Genomic DNA, 19,130 nt, shown 5'->3' with positions numbered 1-19,130 from the left:
ATGGGCTGTGTTAGGAGACACCACCGGCTGGCCCAATCTTGCCCCCATTCTGCTGACTTTCAGGGAATTGACCTACTCACTCGTCCTTTTAAAAACTCACACTTGGCTCAGTTTTAAAACATGTGATGGCAGCTTTTTGGAGAAGGTTGCTCCAAGGAGGCTTCAAGGTCACACCCAGTGGCATCTGTCACTTTAGGCAAAGTGAATCATAGACTCCTACATCAGGAGTGTTCCAATCAAACTACTGAGTTCGTTTTTCTGCTTGCAGCCCGCTGTAGAAAAGTGGGGATAGCCTAATTTTAATGAGCTTCAGCAATTTAGAAAAATTCATGGGTATATTTGTTGGAGTGGTTGGATATTCAGCCACACTGTCAGTAATAAATTCCACCTTACACATTTTACTGTGGCCTTAAATACTGAGCACACAGGAGGCCAGATGTTACAGACACTGGATGATTAGTGGGAAGTCATCATCTGACTTTCTGTTATTCTTCTCTTTCCTCTTTTCTCTGGAGGCCCTTACCATGGTGCTTATGGGTGCCCTGCACAAATTTACCACATCAGATTAAGGCTAGAGACTCAGCCAGTGGAGTCCTCAGAATGTTTAACAGGAAATGGCCCTTGGGTCCAATTCTCTCCCGGTGGCTCATTAGATGGTCAAGATCACAGTGAATTATCACCCAGAGAAAAGCTCAGGGAGGGAAAAGAACACCATTACACAAACAGCACTTCATGGCTCACACACGACCAGGCAGGAGAGGGCAGGACAGACACGACATGGTGGCTACATGCAACGGCAACAGGAGCGAGGCTGGGCTCCGAGAGACTCTGGGGACCGGGGTGGGGAGTGATGGTGGGGGTGTTAGAGGAGGGTCACAGAAGCTAACAGCGTGGTCAGGAGGGTCGGTCTTACCATAAAGGGAGAGCATTGGGTATGTTCAGCTGGCTTTAAAGAAAGGCAGATAGAGATAAGCTGTAATGAGTCTCCAACAAAGATGCCTGGTATTCTAGGTCTCGGCTAACACAGGAGCAACACCGTGGCAGGGGAGGGCAAAAGGAAACAAGTGAAAGAAATACAAAGCATAGGCTGGGCAGGTTCTGGGACATCACTGTGAGTGGACTCTGCATAGGTGTGTCTCACATCTAGTGAGGACCCAAAGGCATTTTCTATTCAGGACCATTTCTGGGCACACATTAAATAATTCACACCCGTGGCAAATGAGTTCTTCCAAATTTTGTGCAGGAAGGTTTTGTTTTGTTTTTTGAAATGAGCTATGTCTCCTAAGATAACCTTTATGCACTTAACTTACCCTGGGTGTTGCCAGCTGAAGGAGAAAGGCCTTGGTTATGCTTAGTGCACATCCCTGCCCAAACATACTTGAGCAGAGGAGTTCAAGGGCAATGGTCCTTCAAGTTTAGGGGAAAACTGAATTTTAGTTATCACTGAGGAGGATCTAAAGAGGTGGTCCTCAACGCCCCTGTAGTGGGGGCTTGTTCTCAAGCTTAGGTTCAGGCGGGAGTTGGTCTTGCTTAGCTCCCAGTCTATAGGTGTAGAGCCTTGGCCATAATGAATGTTTTTTACATTTTGAAGACTTGCACACAATTTAGGATATTATTATTAACCCTCAAAAAAGCTCTTCTTATGGGTCTGACTGCTGAGTTCATTTTAGGGGAGGAGCTGAGGAAATTGGCCATTGGTGAGTATCCCATTGCAACCCCCAGTTCCTTGAGCTTGTATCCAGGAAGATGCCCCTACTCTTTGGGCCCCAGCACACAAAGCTAAGCCCCTGATGGATCCTGACCATCTGAGCTGTTAACTCTTTCTAGAAGGTCATGACTTTGCTTTTACCCTCCACTTTCAGATGGTTGCTCTTGTGTTTCTGTTTTTAAGGTACAAACAAGGAAACATGTAATGGAATTTTTGAAGGATGGAAATGTGCACAACTAGACATTTACTTGCAGACCGAAAATACTTCTTTGGTAACAGATTTCTCAGCAAATTCCTTTTTTTTTCCTATAGCAAATTGTTAAGATGTCCTTTTTTAGGAATGGTGGAGAGAAAGGGTGAGGCAAGGGAAAAGAAGGGAAGGGACACCTCTCTAGTCATTTACAGAGTGCATTCTAGATCTTGCTTTCTGCTTCATGAGGAATACCAGCTGCCAGGTCAGTTGACAGGCCTGGAGGCTGTGGGGTCACTAGAATTTAGCTAGCAGGATGAGATACAACATAGAAACAGACACACACAGACACTGACAGACAGACAGACACACACACACACACACACACACACAGAAGTAATTTCAAGCTGCTTGAGTGCTTGTGTTCCTGTGTTAATGGATAAGAAGTTCTGTGTTTCTAGACCTATAATGGGGAAGGGAGTGTGAGTCAGACACAGGTAAATCTACACTACATGTAATGCCAGGGCATTAGATAGAGTTCCCATAGGAGGCATGGGCCATTGTTCTCCTCTTGGATCCACCCTGAAAACCACCAAAGCTTCCATTACTCCTAAGATCCCTGAGAAAACCTTAAGCATCTTCTGGGTCAATCCTATCCTGAACAGGACCAGAATGGAGACAATTTAGAGAACATATCTGGGTGATGTGGCCCTAATGAGTTAACCCCCAGCCATGAAAAATTTTAACCATTTTTCTTACTTCTTAAACATTCAGAATCTCACATGTGGGATTTTAAAATGTATTAACTGTGTGTTTCCTTGTTGCTTTTTAGCTTTTCACAGCTCTCATTGAATGAAGATCTCATGTATTTAAGTCATATTTTACTTCAAGATTTACCTTTGAGTATGTTCTAATCACCTTTATTGTATCTTATTATTTTAAAAATATGTATTAACTTAATAATACTTATGATACACCTCTATAATAGGGTGTAAGAAGAAGTCAGGAGGAGCAATGAGGGAAGAAGGGAAAGGAAGGATGGGGCTCTCTGGGACTCCTATGTTGGGTCCCCAGCCCAGGTAATGATAGCTCTCCTAAGGGTCTCACTTTGGGAAAATCTGAAGACTCATTTTAATTTGGAGATTATTTTTTTTCTTGGGTGTTAAGCTATGCTATTCAGAGGGCACTTTCGATCTGCTGGAGTGGTGTTTGTCAATGTCTCATATAAGCCTATTCTTATTTGAAGAACTATGTTTTTAAGATCCAGGGTCTCAAAAAAAACTAACCACTCATAATAAGAAAGCAATCATTGGGTGATTTCTAAGTGGAAATAGGAAGAAGCTTGAGATATAGCCCTCGCCCTCACAGAGCCCACAGTACACTGACATAGTGCCAACCCCCCTAAGGACATTTCCTAGATGATCTTGTGTAGTCATTCCAGTCTTTGGTACCCTTGCTTGGCTGTAAGTGGAATCTCTTGGTGAGCTAGAAGGGGAGATTGGACCCACTGGGTTTGGGCACCTGCACCTCTAGCCCAGAGCCATGTTTGTGCTGTTTGCCACTCTGTGATTCCCTGGTATACTGCCCTGAAAGGTCACCTAGCAATAGTTCTACTTTTTGAACTAAATTTGGAATTGTTTGAAGGCCTGGAGTACTTATGCCATTCGTCTTTGACCCTTTCCCAGATCTGCTCCCAGTTCCCCTGAGTTAGCTTAGAGTTTATCCATCTGTGGTTTTCCTGGGGAGGAAAAGGTGGAAAAACTCTGAAGACTTATGCCCCATGAGCCTGGAGACCCTTCTACAGTGAGCCAACAGAGCTGCTTATCTATTCTGAACATTGTGGCTGAGTTTTCCAGTGGCATTTTGTCCAGTAATGGTAGGCACTCAGCAGCCAATTATTTAATCTTTGGTTTCTAATGGTCTGGTAATTTTCAAGGGTTTAAAAGATATTGGTCAATTAACTTAATTTGTTCATACAATTGGTAGAAATGAAATAAGGTTATTATTCAATTGGTGAGGCAGAGGTGGAATATTTTCATAAAGAATCCTGGCTAGTGGTTCCAGCTAACAGGCTAAGGGCAAATAGAAAGGAAACTCATGTACCTTGTTTAGTGTATTTATGCAGGTTACCTAGGTTTTGTATACCTGGCAATGATGATATGAGTGGCACTGGACAGCAAATAGGAGCTATTTTCTGGAAAACTGTCTTTCTGAATCAAGCTCAGGATCAAATTAGAAGTTATCACCTCAGTGGATGAAGTCTTGGTTCTGGAATGTCTTCCCTGCTCCTTTTCACTGGGGTACCATCTTTAGACCATGCATGCATAGGATACTGAAGAGTGAAACTCAGGGAATACCAGAGGCTGATAAGGAGAGGATTCTCCTAGATGGAGATTTTTCCAAAAGGATGAAGGGGAGAATCAGTGGAACGTGTCTCCCAATTGTTAACATTACATAGTCAGTCTCTCTGAAGAACTAAAAGGTTGTTGAAAATACCTCTTAGCCATATAAAAGGGGAGTGTTTGGGGTGCCTGGGTGGCTCAGTCGGTTGGGCGACCGACTTCGGCTCAGGTCATGATCTCACAGTCCGTGAGTTCGAGCCCCGCATCGGGCTCTGTGCTGACAGCTCGGAGCCTGGAGCCTGTTTCAGATTCTGTGTCTCCCTCTCTCTCTGACCCTCCCCCATTCATGCTCTGTCTCTCTATGTCTCAAAAATAAATAAACGTCAAATAAAAAAAAATTTTTAAAAGGGGAGTGTTTCTTTTCTCAACACAGCAAGGAGGTGAGGACTACTAGGGATTAGAAGCTGGGCAGTAGATATCTAGGCTGGAGTACCCAATAAAGCTGTATTCCAGGATATTTTCTCGAGATCAGGCCATTACAGAATGAAATCTTGCCATTTGCAGCAACGTGGATGGAGTCATTACAGAGCATTTTAAAGAGATAAGCCCCTGCTGCACTTTTCTGGACATGCTGACTTTGAAAGGTGCAGATTACTTTCTGATTCCCTCCAGGGAAGGTTGGCTCTTGGCTAAGTCATGAACAGGCCCCACAGAAGAGGAATGCACCATCCCAGTGGCCGCCATTGAGACAATGGTTATAATATCAGTTGCTAAAATTTTACATTCCTCTGAAACATGAGTCAAAAGCAATGTCACAGGAGCATGTGAGTCAGAACTGTTGCTTTTTTTTTTTTTTTTTTAAGTATCTCTTGTCCAGAGCTTAGGGAGTGGATCTAATATAAGTTCCATTTCAGACCACCTGAAAGTCTGGGTCCAGCTGGCACCTTCCCTACCTCCCAAGCTATGCTCTCTGCTTCTCTCTATTCACTGTCTCTAATCTCATCTTAATTTGATCTGCAAGACAGGATAGCTGGTTCAGTTGTAAGAGAGTCATGGGATGGTGGAAGGCAGAGGGATTGAGGTTTTGTTGGTGACACTCTAGTTAATCTAAGTTGGGAAGACAATCATCAGGTTGGTACAGGCAGAGATGACTGGAAATGGCAGGAGTCAGGGGCCTCTAGAGATATTTGACACCACCTTCACAGTCAGGAGCCAGCAAATGTAGGTTAAGGCAGAAGAGTCTTCATTATCCTTTTTATCTCCTCTTTCAACCAGGAACTAAAGTGTAGCCCTGCAGATGTGGAGGTGGGAGATGCTAAAACTTAGAGCCACCAGAGATGGCAGCAAGGAAGGGAATTTTAAGGAGACCAAAGTAAAATATGTTTTAAACTGTAACCCCTCTGAAGTTGAAGAGCTTCTTTGCTAGGGAGATGTAAAGTTTAAATAAGCACAAGTCAACTGGGATATATAGAAGCTGAGGGTAGCTGTCAATGGCTTTAAGATTTAAGGGAAAATGAAGGAAATATGGGTTGTTGCAAGCAGTTCTTAAGCAGAATTTCCATTTTGGTTTGTGGAGGAGGTCTTTGGTCTTTAGAGATGGATCTGTGGAGGAGGGGTGCTAGGAAAAGGAAGAAGGGGTAATGACAAGGGAGGCAGAAACACTGGACAGAAAAGGGCAGGGAAAAATGAAAGGAAGCTCAAATATGAGGCAGTGGAGAGTGGAAAGAGCAGCCCCCCTTTCCCCCTTGTCCACCTCCACCATGTTGGAAACCTCCTGGCTTGTATCTGTTTCCCATTGTAAAATTCTAGTCAGAAGGAGAAGGGCCCTTCTTGAATCTTTGTGGTTACAGACACACAGTTGAAATGCCCCTTCAGGACTTCCTTTAAGGGATTCTTTGGAGAGGTACAGAGCATGGGGGTTGTTGGTTCCTGGCTCATTCTTGCTCTTCCTGTCTCTGTGTGCTAGGTTGCTGAGAGTGGACAGCTGTGACCCCTGTATCATTAGCTGCACAGTGGCTAGCTCATGTGGCTGGAAGCAGCTAAAGCCTCAGGAGTCATTGTGTTATTCACCTGCAGCCTGATGGCTCCCCAGGTGCTATTACCTGCCAATAATTCATGCTAAACAAGACTAATTAAATTGTCAAGATAGTTTTATCTTCCCTTGGGAAGGACAGTCACTATCCTTCACTCAAGTAACAAAAGAAACCCATAAAGAATAAATGAATGAAATCAGTTTGTCAGCAGTGCTAACAACATCAAAGAATTCTATATATGAGAGAAAGAGAGAGAGAGAGAGGAGAACACAAGCCCAGCAGGACAGAGAAAACGGGAGACAGAGAACAAGAGTATGACAGAGAGAAAAGGTGCACTAAATATGAAGAGAAAATGGTATAGACTATGCTTTGGGGGGCACTCATGGGCATTTTTGAACCTGCCTGAGGTATAGATCTCTCACATCCTCTGCTGGCTCATGGAATGTTCTAGATCCCTTTGCTTTAGAAACTTTCTGGCAACGACACCAACAGTAGCTTGCTAGCCTGTGGGAACTAATGTAAGAGACACTGGCAAGGCCCAGATGGTGGTCTGGCTAAACCAAGGGGTGTGTTGTGACAGCCTCCTTCCACTCTTCTATTTTAGGGGAAAGGAGAGGGCTGTGTGTGGACAGAAAAGACGAGAATAGGGACAGAAAGGAAAGGAAGGAAAATTAGAGGAAAAGAGAAAGTGAAGGGGTCTTGGTCAGAAGGCAGAGGGAAACAGGAGCCTTGATGGGTTATAACTGCCAGAACACTCAGACTGTCCAACACAGGCTGAATGAAGAACCGAAACCAGGATTTCCATACAAAAGCAGGTTCCCATGGACTTCTTGAGTCAAGCCTGCAGGACACCTCAAGGCAACAGCTTTGGGAAAACTTGCATACCAGGCTGATTTATCAGGCCTGACTTTCTATCACATCTGCCCTCATGGTAGTCTGTGGTCCACTGTCTGCACAGCAAACCTCTCCTTGCAGAGGCCCAGGGACTTTCAAAATGGCTCCTCATTGCCAACTAGACTGCTGATAGATGCACTGCTAAATCTCTTGAGGGCTAACTTTATTTCCAAGCAGAGTAGAAAACTGCCTTTGTAGAGCAACTGGAGGGTGGAGGGTGGGGAATATGTTTTTCACTCAGATGTCATGTTCCTCAAAGTTTTATATTAGACACACTAGATTTCCAATTTTTAAGTTGAGCATTACTATCTTCTCTAAAGAGAACGGTAACGTTACTTTTCAGAAGGTAGCTTACTGAGTCACTACCATCTTAGTATGAATTAGTATATTGGAAACAGGATACTTTGGTCACATTAGTTTTGTATTGGTGCTGGGGGTGGTGCTGCAAGTGGGAAGAAGCTGGAAGGGAGATCCATGAGCAATAGAAGAAGGGATCCAGCAAAGGGAAATAGAGGTGTACAGAGATGTCAAGGATCAAGTCTGCCCCATCCAGTTTAGTCTGAGATCAATCTTGATTTAATCTACCTTAGAACCAGCTCTGGACTCACTGACCATTGTCATATAGACAAAGTCTGGTAATGCCACCAGCTGAGCCCCCTACACCAACACACCTGATTGGGAGTCAGGGGCCCAGTTGTGGGTTGGCCTTGCTATTAAAAAGTGGTGAGAATGAGCACGTTGTTTCCTGCCTCTGGCCCTCTGTGTCCTCATCTGAAACACTGGTATATCCCCAGGCTCTGCTGCACAGTAAATACTCCATGCACATGTGCGGAATATGTGGAGATGGGCTTGGGCCGAAGGTCTGCAAAGTCGTGTCCACTCTAACATTCTTGGACGAATCCACTGTCTGCCTCCACCCCTCATCATGGCTCTTGAGGGGCATCAGCCCTGTCCTTCTTGTGCCCATTCTGGCCCCTTCTCTGTTATGTTTGGGGGCAGGGAAAGGCAGACCAAGAGGGCCACCCCATGGAGGCACTGTGGGTTGAAGGATGGAGAGAGGGTTGAAGCGTGTGTGTGGAGCTCTCTGACTCATCCTGGAGGGGGTGGATGTGCAGCACACTCTTTCTCTATGACTCAGGATGACTCCTTTCCCTGTCATTGCAGACCCTGAAACCAGAGCAGGAATCAAACTTGCTTTATTGTTTTTATGGGAAACCAGTAAGAGACAGTTATTTGTCCCGTGGGTCTGTGGTGGGAAGGTACCACTGGCTTCAGGAGACAGGGCAAGGAAGATTTGGGGCCAGCACCTAGAGGCTCCTGGGAGACATCCCTGGACACTCCCTGCAGTGGAGCCCCATCCCTCCCAGTCTTGTTACCACATTCTCCCTAGTGTCCCCCCCTTCCCATTTCCTTCTCAAGCTGCAAGTGTCAAGTGAGCAAGGGTAGTGGGGGCTGATTTACACTTTGCCCTTTTCTCCTGAGCCCTATTAATCAGGCACATCAGTCAGGAGTATGCAGACCACTATCTGTCTGAGCATTCTCAGGGCAGTCTTGGCTCCCTTGGTCCAGCACTGGCAGCATCAATAGGCACAGAGAAGTTAGGCTGGGCAGCTCTGTGCCAGGTCACGGTGCTGGCAATGCACTGCATGAGGACCTGTGAGTGGCAGGGGCCCCTTGAGATGCCCAGGCAGTCTGGTCCAGGGATTTAGCCAACGAAAGTGCAGGAGTCGATTCTCTAATGGAAATGGATTTGAGATCCCAGTCTTGCCACCCATTAGCCATGTGATTTTGGGCAAACTATTCATCCTGTGTGAAGCTCGGTTTCCTCCTATGGAGACGAAGTGCTCTGAGGGGTTAATCTGACCATGTGCATAATGTCTTTAACATAGCCTGGCAAATACTCCTCCAAGAGAAGCCATCATTTCCCTCTTCCTCCTCCTCTTTTCCTGTCTCCACCTCACTCCTAATCAGCTAAGATCACAACTAGTACCATTGTTAATTAACTTGCTTTTCCTGTTCTGGTCATTTCTGTGGACTAGCACTTTGGCACCTAAACAAATCCTCTAGATTGTCTTCCCTCTGAGCCCCCCCAGAAGCCAGCCTTCTTTCCCCTCACACAATCTCTGTCCTGCTCCTTTCCCAGAAGGTCCCTTTAGGGACTTCTCTCCAGAGAGTTTCCACGTGAGATCTGCCAAAGCCAAGTGAGCCAGTTCCCACAGGTCTTGGGAGCTTTATGAGGAGCGCCCCTCTCGAATCTGCAAGGTGATGAAGGGAAATAAAAATGCCTCAAAGTATATCAGAAAAAGCCCAGTTCAGAATCGTGCAATGTTAGATCCCTCAGGTTGAGACCATCTCAACCTGCCCACCTCACCACATGCATTCGAGGAACCCCAGAGAATGGGGTTAGTTGCTCTAAGTCACAGGGATTAATAGTGCCAGAGCTGAAAAGAGGACCCAGGCTTCTTAATTCACTATTTGGGAATGTTTCTCCATATCCACAGTGCGAAGATCCAGGCCCCTTAGCACTTTCTGTGGTGGAACAGCCTTTAAAATGCAGATTGGAAAAGAAGAGTGTTGGGGAAGGCTGTTGTCCCAGGCACCCAAGTTGATTCCAGTCTGGGATGTTAGGGAGCAGTTTTTGACGCTCCAGGGTCTTCCATGAATAATCACAGGGGTTACCTCTTTAGGTTTCCCTCTGGAAAATATAATTTCAGACCCAAGAAATAAAGTAGTCCCAGAGGGATGCGCTGTTGCACTCTGCCCTCACAGGGCACACAGAGGAAGGGGCCTTAGGCAGAGAACAAGGTTAACTCATCAGGGAGGAGAGGGGCAATGGCCGGTGCCTAGGGAACTCAGCAGAACTCAGCGGAATTAGACAAAGTGGGGACTCACGATCTGCCTCTAGTAACATCTGGTGTTTGTTCACAGGCATCTCCCAGAGAGAACAGAAATTCAACCACAGAGTGGCTGTGAGCACAGGGGTTTTGCCCTCTTCATGCCGGAGGCCCAAGCTCAGTCCTCGTCTTTCCTTTGCCTTTCTCCCTCTCTTGGTGCTCTTCACCACTGTTACAGCTTTGAATGGCATCTACATGCTGATGACTCCATGTCCTGACCCCAGACAGTGTGCCCAACTGTCTACCTGACATCTCCACTGATGTCCTCACGGAGCTCCTGTCTTCCTCATGCAAGCATGCTTCACCTGCTGTCTTTCCCAGTTGATACTGACTCCATCCTCCCACTGCTGAGGCCCAGCCCCAGCTATCCTGGATGCCTCTTTCTCCCACACCCACACCCAGTCTGTCAGGAGACACTGTTCTATTTTCAAAACAGGTTGAGAATCTGACCATTTTTTTACCACTTCTATTGCTACTGCTTTGTCGCCAACTACCATCACCTTCTACTTGGATTACTGTGTTTACCTTCTAAGTGGTGTTTGGGCTTCCACTCTCGACTCCTATAGACAGCAAGGTGGTCCTTTGGAAATGCAAGTCAGATCATGGACAGCTCTTCTCAAAGGCACTGGTGTCTTCCCTTCTTGCTCAGTGTAAAAGCCAAAATCTGGTCCCTGTACAATCCTCTCTTTCTTCTCCTCTGCTCAGTCTGCACCAGCCACAGGGGCTGCTCCTCCTGCCTGAAAGCTCCTCTCCCAGGTATCTGCATGGGTAACTCTGCACCTCCTTCACATGTTTGCTTTCTTCAGATGTCCCCTCCTCAGTGAAGCCCATCTTTTTAAGACAGCACCTGCCTTCACTGTTCCCCAGCACCTCTGATCCCCCTCAGTTGGCACAGTTTTTTTCCAAAATACTTATCATTTGATACACTGTATGATGTTCCTATTTTCTGTACTTACAACACTGCTCATTGTCTGATAATTCCCCAACCCTAGAATGCCAGCTCAAGAGCAATGGGCTTTGTTTTGCCCACTGATGTATCCTAGGTGCCTAAAATAGTACCTGACACACAGAAGGTGAGACTATAAACACAGTGAAGTGAATGAATGATGGCTCCTGGGATTGGTGGAAAACCCATTTCCTGAGAGGATAAGGCACCATGGCCTGTGTAGTGAAGGCAAGGAGGAAAGAGACAGTATTTGTGGGGAGATGAATATAAATGTGGGGAGTATTTGACGGCATTTAGGATAAATACAGGATTCAGTGAGGGGACCAAGAGCTGATCTCTGTAGTTTTAAAAGAGTCAAAGATAATGAGTGACAGGTGAAAGCCCTTATGGATTCCTCTGAGGCTAAAAGTGTGGATTCCTGCCAAATAGAACATATGTCTGGGAAAGGATGTCTTGTGATGACGGTATGGCTAGAAAATTCCAGGAAGGCCTAGAGCAGCACCCAGGGAAACTGCCCTGGGTGCTGTGAACTTCCTCATGCCAGGGAGCGTCCAGACCCATAACCTGCCGACAACGTGAAGGCAGAACCGTGTGGTGGAGGGACCTACCTCTGAGACTACGCGTTATTGCTCATTGGTTTGTCATCCACAGCACTGAGCTCAGGGTCCTTCCAGGACCATGCTTGTGGAGGAGGCTTATGGAGGCCTGAGTTGTGGGCAGTGGTCAGTTACACGGTGCTTCCTTTCACCTGGCCGTAGCTGTCCAGCATGTTCCAGAGTCTAAGCATATTCAGGAAATAAGGGCCCTTGCAGTGTCTGTGGGTAGTAAGTTATACTTAGATATAACTGGTTGGAGATTGGGCCCTGCCAGCTACTCCAGTAGGGGTTTTGGAACAAATGTCATTTGCTTGGGTGCCATCGTCTCTCCCACTCAGTGGTGCTTTACAGTTACATAGAGTTTTAAAATAGATGCTCTTATTTCAGCCTCAAAACACACTGCAGTAAATATCATCATATTCCTTTGACAGATGAGGAAACTAAGTCTTTGGGCATTTTGGTAACGTCTATAGGCAGAGCTTTTGACTTCACATCTGGCCCTCTCTTCCTCTCCCACACTGCCTTTGGGCTTTGGGTGATGTTACATTTATTCTCTTTGTTCAGAAGCCATTAATTGTGTGGTGTGGGTCTCTGGACACCTTCTCTTGCTCTCGCTTATACACATTGTCCCCGTTTGATCTCCAGACAACCCTTCAGTTGTCATTTGTATGACTTTTAACAAATTCCTCAATCTGGAGGAGTGAGAAGAATCTCAGTGCAGGGTGAAGGGAGGCTGGAGGAGTCAGAGGTACATCAGGACTCTCAGGTGGGATGACACATAGTTCCTAGTTTAGAAAATGGGAAAAATCCTTGTGTGGTTATTTAAAATATAAATTACGGAATGTCAGGGATGCCCGGCTGGCTCAGTCAGGAGAATGTGCAACTCTTGATCTCAGGGTTGTGAGTTCAAGCCCCACGTGGGGTGTAGAGATTACTTAAGTAAATAAAAAAGATGACTTAAAAAATAGGAATAGATTACACGATGTAAGAGCTGAACAAATCCTGGCTAGGGGGTTATGTGAGATGTGTGTGTTTGTTCAAGGCACCTTGGAGTGAAGAGATAGGTGCTCTAGCCCAGGGCACAGTGAACTGGCTACACCAAGAGGCCGAAATCCAGCTGTATGGCTCTGAAAGGCACTTAAATCTCTCCACCAGCATCTTTATGGTCAGCAAATTGGGAGTGATAATTCTTGCCTGTGAAATTCACAGGGCAGTTATGAGTTACCTGAGATAAATGCATAGGTGAATCATAAGTAGAAAACCATCATCTAAACATAAGTGTCTGCATGATGATTTCATGCTCCTTTCTTGCCCTGCACACTCCTTCTCTATCCCAATGTAGCCACTTTTTCTGTAGAAATTTTATACCCTAGCAAACTTATTTTGCTTTGTTTTTCATTTAAAAACACTTATAGTTTGGGAGAAAATGGCAGGTTGAGTGATGTAGGCCTTGCCAACAGTGAGAATCACAAAGGTACCCCCTGGGGCTGCAATGAGTCCTCCCTGCATCCAGGAGAGCTCTCAGTCTCTTGGCATAGATTCTTACAGAGCTGCATTACTGTGTTGAAGACAAACCCCTCTGAAGGCAGGGCTGCTCTTTCTTTTCTATTTCTCTCTCTGCCTGCTCCATCAGTTGAGAGCACCGTAAGGCACAGGCTCCAAACACAAAGGTGCTGGCCTTTAGACATGCATGGGTGACTCATGGACCTAATTAGCACCTGAGATTTGGGGCTCATCCAGCCTGAAAGTCCTAAAGTGTGCTCAGGAGTGGTGAGGGTGGTTGTGGGAGGTGTTGAGGGGAGGGGAGGCACAGAGTATGAGTAGGAAGATTGATTTTTTTAAATGATCTGATAATTTCATGGGAAAAGTCAAGGGAGAGTATGTACACACACACACACACACACACACACACACACACACTCACACAACATGAGACAAAGACAACGCAGGGGGATCTCGGAGAAAGAAGGACCATCGAATCTGTAGCTATAGGGTGAGCAGGAAGGGTACAAGAGGTTGATGGGAGGGGAATGTAGGGAAAGTGTTAACAGGCTCCTTCCAACGTCCATCTGCTGGAAGGAAAGTAGATGGGCTTCTAGTCAGGGGAATCAGGCAGATATGATAACATGTCAGTTCAACTGATTGGGAGCAAAATATGGAGTGGAGCAAGGAGGGTAAGGATGGAGAAGGGAGATGGTGGCAGTTGGTAGGGTACTTTCAAACATCTTAGATCAAAACTCTACAGCGTCTGCTCCGTGCTGTTATTCAATGGTTCAGTGCATCAAAGGTTTGTGCAAACATTACCAAGTCTCTTAATTAAGGAAAAATAATAACAACAACAAAATTAAACGGACACATGTTAAAGACTAACCGCAAGAGGGCTTGCCTATAGATAAAGAGAGAAGGTTTAAACATGCCAGGTAACAAAAAGACATGTGCAGGAACTGGAAGGAACTGTATAGGAGGAGGCAACTTGGGAGAAGGTGGCAGGAGGCCCTGGGTGGGGGCAGGGGCTGGGGTTCTGTCTGAGGCTAGGGAGCCCGGGGCTGGGTTGTGATGGGGTCGGGAGTGGGAGAGAACCAGGCAGGTGCAAGAGTCAGTTCTCCAGGAAGGTTCATGTGGGAGTGAGACGCTCATCCAGAATCTGCTTCCACAGCCAGGGAAGGAAAGGCTGTGGAAGAAAAGACCCTGGGAAGAGCTCCCAGTGGATCACCCAACTGCTTGGTTCTTTGGCCACTCCAGAGAAGAAGGATCTGAGCAGGGGTCCTGACATGGTCGGTTCTCCTCTCCCAAAGGAGCCTGGGGGGACTGGGCTGCCTGCAGGGGCTGCTGATGTTAAAATGGCAATGGAGCCCTTCCCTTCAGTGTGAATGTAATGGGCTGGTCTCTGGGCTGACAAGGCAGGCAAAGTCCAAGTCTTAACTTTGGTGGTCCACCATGAGGGAGCTCCTTTCCAAGGTGCCATGGGAGTGGAAGGTGAGACAGGGAAAGGCAGCAGTCTGGAGGTGAAGGTGGGGGTGAGGAGAGGCTTGGGTCCCTGCCCCAGCAGTGGCCCAGAAGTTGTAAATACCCCTTTGCTCTGGCACTCTCTGTTTCCCATAGCTGCATCCTCCTATACAGTGTGAGTCATGCCAGGCTGATTGTAAAGGGAGAGAGAAAAGATGCAGCAATCGAAAAAGGAAAGGGGAGGCCTAACTCGTTCCAAAAGTTAAAAAAAATCAAAATAAAGCAATAGGAAAAAAATCCTTTAAACCAACTTAAACAAACAAATAAAATAAACAAAATGAAAATAAGGAGGTGGGGAGGAGAAAATAAAATGAAGGAAAGAAAATGAACCGGGGAACGACAAATGAGTGTTAGAACAGGCACGGACAGTCAGGTACAGACGCCATGTACTTACGTTTACCTCGGTGATTGCTATATCAACAATGCTACCCACAACAATCAAGGCGTCAAATGTATTCCATGCATCACAGAAATAGTGCTGCATGGGGCAGAAAAGCCGAGGAAAAGAGAGAGAGAGAAGAGAAAAAAAAAAAAACCAACAACAAAGGAGAAAAACAAAACAAAAAGGAAGAGGAAAAAATGAAAAAAAAAAAGCATGAAAGAAAGGAGAGAAGAGAAAAAAATGAGAAAAGAAAGAGGTTACGTGGGCATATTAAATACTCTCTTACCACTCTACAGTTCTGGCGGCTCAAACCTGGGCAACCTGGTTCTCACAGGGCGGAGAGGGCTGACAAAAGCTGGGTTAGTTCAAAGATTTCCCCTGTGCCTGCCCCTTCACTCAGCTCCGGGCTCCTGGGCCCAGCACAGTGGGGCAGAGCTGGGACAAACAGAAAAAAAGGAGGAGAAGCTCCCACTTTTTTTCCCCCATAGACGACGGCAGGTTCAATAAAAAGCATGACTGGAGGGGGGTAAAAACAGGAAATTAAAAAACCAAAAAAATAAAAGGAGGTAAAGAGAGAGAGAGAGTGACAGAAAGGGAAACAGAGGAGGCAGAGGAGGAAGAAGGAGGCTTCCTGGGGAGGGCAGAGTCATACTCACATTAGTTTCACTGAGAATGACGTCAATTATGCTGCCAATTACGATGAGGAAGTCAAAAACATTCCAGGGATCACTAAAGTAACCCTACATAAGGGAGGGGCAGGCAGGATGGGGATTAAAAAGGAATATTAGACAGACAAGAACAGAGCAACATCACCATCAGAATCACCGTCCAGGCACCTGAGTGTTGCTGCTGGAGTTGTGAGGGCCCTTATCTGTGGCCAGGAGCCCAAGAGGGAAGCAGGTGGCTGGGAAGTGGCTGGTCCAACCTTCCTGCCCCACCCTCCCATGGTCACAAGGCCCCCCTTCCTCCAGGTCCATCCCACATAACCACCCTCCTGCACAAAGGCTCTTTCTGTTTCCCACGGGGGGTAGGAATAGACATGGGGGCAGGCAATGGGAGTTGCAATGGCACAGGGACATGGTTGGACTCAGTCCCTGCTCAGCGTTTCCTATGCCCCCAGTTCTTCTCCAGCAGAAGGGCCTGTCTGCAGGCAGGGAGGGACACAGATGGAGGCAGGAGGGACATAGGCGTGTGATCCCCTTGAGGTGATTGGACTGTGGTCCTGTGGATGATTTGGGAATTCCAAAGGCCCTGAAAACCACAGCAGTGTGGTCCAGAAGGGTGGCCAGGTCATCTGGGCTCAGCAGTGACTCATGTAAAGCTCAGCAATAATGAGAGGACTGCCTCATAAAAACAATACCTCTAATAAGCTGGACTCTATGCAGCTAGAATCAGGGTCACCCCTGTTCCAGCACTGGACATGCCCTGGTGTTTCCAGGGACAGCTCTGTTCTGGCACAGGTTTTACTAACTGAAAGGAGACAGAGTCCAGGTCAGTCTTCTAGTTCAGTAATGTCAGATAGAGCCCTAGACGGTGCTTTCAGGGGTATCTCCTATGCACCTCCCCCAGCTTCCTCTCCTAACGCCATCAGTTTGATATAGAGTCCCGTTGAAATGCAAATGCCACCCAAAGTGAATTAAATTATCAAAGCCTGAGAACTGGATTGATAGGGGTGGTCTGGGTAGAGGGAATGGGGATGCAGGCTTCACAAGAAGGGACTGGAGACAGTGGTGCCACAGAAGGGAGATTATGGCACAGAGTGGGAGGGCTAGTGTCCAGACTTCACCACTTCACCCTGTGTTCATGGATTTCATTGGTGTTCCATCATATTTGGAGAAGGGGAAGAGATGATTTTGAAAGACTATTTTGAGGTCTTGGATGATGAGTCAACCCAAGGATAGGCTGTCTCAGATATCCTAGAGAATTCCAGGAGTCCTGGGAGGGTGGACTCTTTACAGAGAAGACAGGTGTCTTGGGTCTGGACAACCTGCCTCTCTGAGAGGTGGAGGAGTCTAGAGAGCACTGCTTTGTGGTCACATGGGGTATATGTGCACAGTTCAGGCAACCCCAGGAACAGGATAGTCACATTACCCAGGGGTGGAAAGGAAAGGACCTAGTACTAAAGATATTTATCTTCTTAAAAAAAAGACATTACATTTGCTTCTTCAGTTTTTCAAGGAATGTTCTGCAAAGGGGACAAGACAGGGCTGGGCCACATTTGTTCAGCAGGACCAGAATTTTCCTATTCTCTGAGACACTAGCTGGGGCCTCGAGGTTGCTGGTGGCAACCTCTAGAGGTTGGGGAGTGGGTATGAAAGCATTAAGGGTCCTCTGAGAGTTTCCCAGACCTCTTTCCCCAGTTCTCTTGAAGGCTGCCAACTCTCCCTTTTAATATGTTACTCACAAGAGCCAAGAGTCTGTTCTTCCATCGTCCTGGCTCTATCCAGCTCCCTTAACTTCCCCACTTCCCGGCCATGCCCTCTTTCCAGAGGGATCGCAAGACATGCTGTCCTAGGGCTGTTATTCTTAGTGTGGGAGGTCAGGTCACAGGGAAAGGGGCCTCTCAGTTCCCAGGCATTTCTGCCAAAAGAAAACAGAAACGCCAGTGCGGAGACTTTGGACAGCTAGACTGGAGAAGCAGAGGTTGGCCAGGGCGTGGGTTAGGTGAGGGTCAGCTGGAAAACATGGCTTTCTTGTTGGCTTCCCAGAATAGTTTCTGAATATATGAGAGCCTTTGAGGCAGAGGGAGACTGTTCTCTTCTATTTAAGTCACATGTTATGAGCAGGAAATAACTAATTCCCTCCCAGGTTCTTAGATATAATTCACAGGGCAAAGGGAGAAGATGGATTTTGAAAGAAGGGAGGTAAAGAGTGAAGACCCCAAATGATATAAATATGTATGTGTTTTAGACTTTGGAAAACACTGGGAGAGTCTCTCTAGGTGGAAATACCATCTCTTTGGGGAGAGATATTTCAGAAGGGAAGGAGAGGTGGGGTCGAGGAAGAAAAAGGAGAGAAACAGGAACCAGAGCAGAGTCCAGGAATATTCAGCATCTAGCCTAGAAAACGTGGTAACAAAACATTATTTGGGTGTGGGGGCAAGAGGAGAGATAGGAAGGGGGAAGGCTCAGCATTCAGGAAAGGAAGAGGAGTTGGAGCCTTCTCATTCACCAGAGACCTGAAACAAAATGGGTGAGCCGGCCTGGTCTGCAACGCCTCTGAGAGAGGAGAAAAGGGAAGGAAGGCAGAGAGTAGGGCAAAGGCCAGGATAAACACACAGGTTAGTCACCTGGTGAGCACCAGGGGAAGGACTGACACCTAAAGGGACCCTGCCAACTACCCGGTTGGGCAACACTCATTACCCTTTCTCTAGGATTTCTTTGTGTACATGCAGACAGAGGGAAAACACACGCCAGCCCATTCCTCCTTGACCATGGCCTTCTCCCAACCTTTCATGGCTGGCTTCCATTGGTTGGACTCTCTTGAGATGAATGCCTCATGCCTCATCCTTGCCATCACCAGGCTGTGCTACTGAGGCTTTTCATTGACTCCTCTGTCCCTGGCAAGATACCTGGTAGGCCCAGTGCCAGGGCCTCCACTGGGGGCAGAGACCGACCAGTTGCCTTATTGGTAAGGGCTCCCGTGGACTCTTCCCGAGAAGATTTACACACAGCTAGAATGCATGGGTGAGGGAGCATGTTTGGGGTGGGTGGGTGGCAGGATCCCTTTAAGAGACAGATTTTCACCCTGACTCGTCCATACACCCACCTTCCCACTCCTCTATCCCACAAGCCCATCAATTCTCTAAGCTGGACCATGAAGACAGTTTCAGACCCAGTTTTCAGGTCTCTGTTTCCTTGGTCCACCTCCCCTCTGCCCTGCACCCCCCCCCCCCCCCCCCCCCGTGCCGCAACAGTCCTTCCTCCCACCTGTTCCAACCCATCCCCAGAAACAAGGTGATCTCCTCCATTTAGACACCTGGCCAAATCCCTATGTGGGCAGGGCCTGGAGGAATATTTTTTCCCCTGCACACTCTGGAGTGTAAGAGCTTAGTATTCTCTCTCTCTCTCTCTCTCTCTCTCTCTCTCTCACACACACACACACACACACACACACACACACACACACACATACTGCTT

General features: G+C 46.9%; 1 protein-coding gene across 50 annotated transcripts in view; it reads right to left on the bottom strand.

Moving 5' to 3' along the window:
* CACNA1C (calcium voltage-gated channel subunit alpha1 C) overlaps positions 1-19,130 on the bottom strand; it is a 752,487-nt gene that overhangs the window by 52,219 nt on the left and 681,138 nt on the right. For 12 of the 50 annotated variants that reach the window (XM_053895071.1, XM_019464988.2, XM_053895080.1 and 9 more), the window contains 2 exons: positions 15,004-15,087; positions 914-946 (listed from right to left, as the gene is read on the bottom strand). In XM_053895071.1, the coding sequence (XP_053751046.1) occupies positions 914-946; positions 15,004-15,087 (117 nt within the window). Of the gene's footprint in view, positions 1-913; positions 947-15,003; positions 15,088-15,647; positions 15,732-19,130 lie in introns of all 50 variants that reach the window. The other 38 variants (XM_019464982.2, XM_053895069.1, XM_053895064.1 and 35 more) reach the window with 8 other exon arrangements.

The sequence above is a fragment of the Panthera pardus genome, unplaced genomic scaffold (genome assembly GCF_024362965.1).
Source record: "Panthera pardus isolate Hobbes unplaced genomic scaffold, ASM2436296v1 HiC_scaffold_6, whole genome shotgun sequence".
In the NCBI taxonomy this organism is placed as follows: Eukaryota; Metazoa; Chordata; class Mammalia; order Carnivora; family Felidae; genus Panthera; species Panthera pardus.
This window is presented reverse-complemented; position numbering and strand designations above follow the sequence as displayed.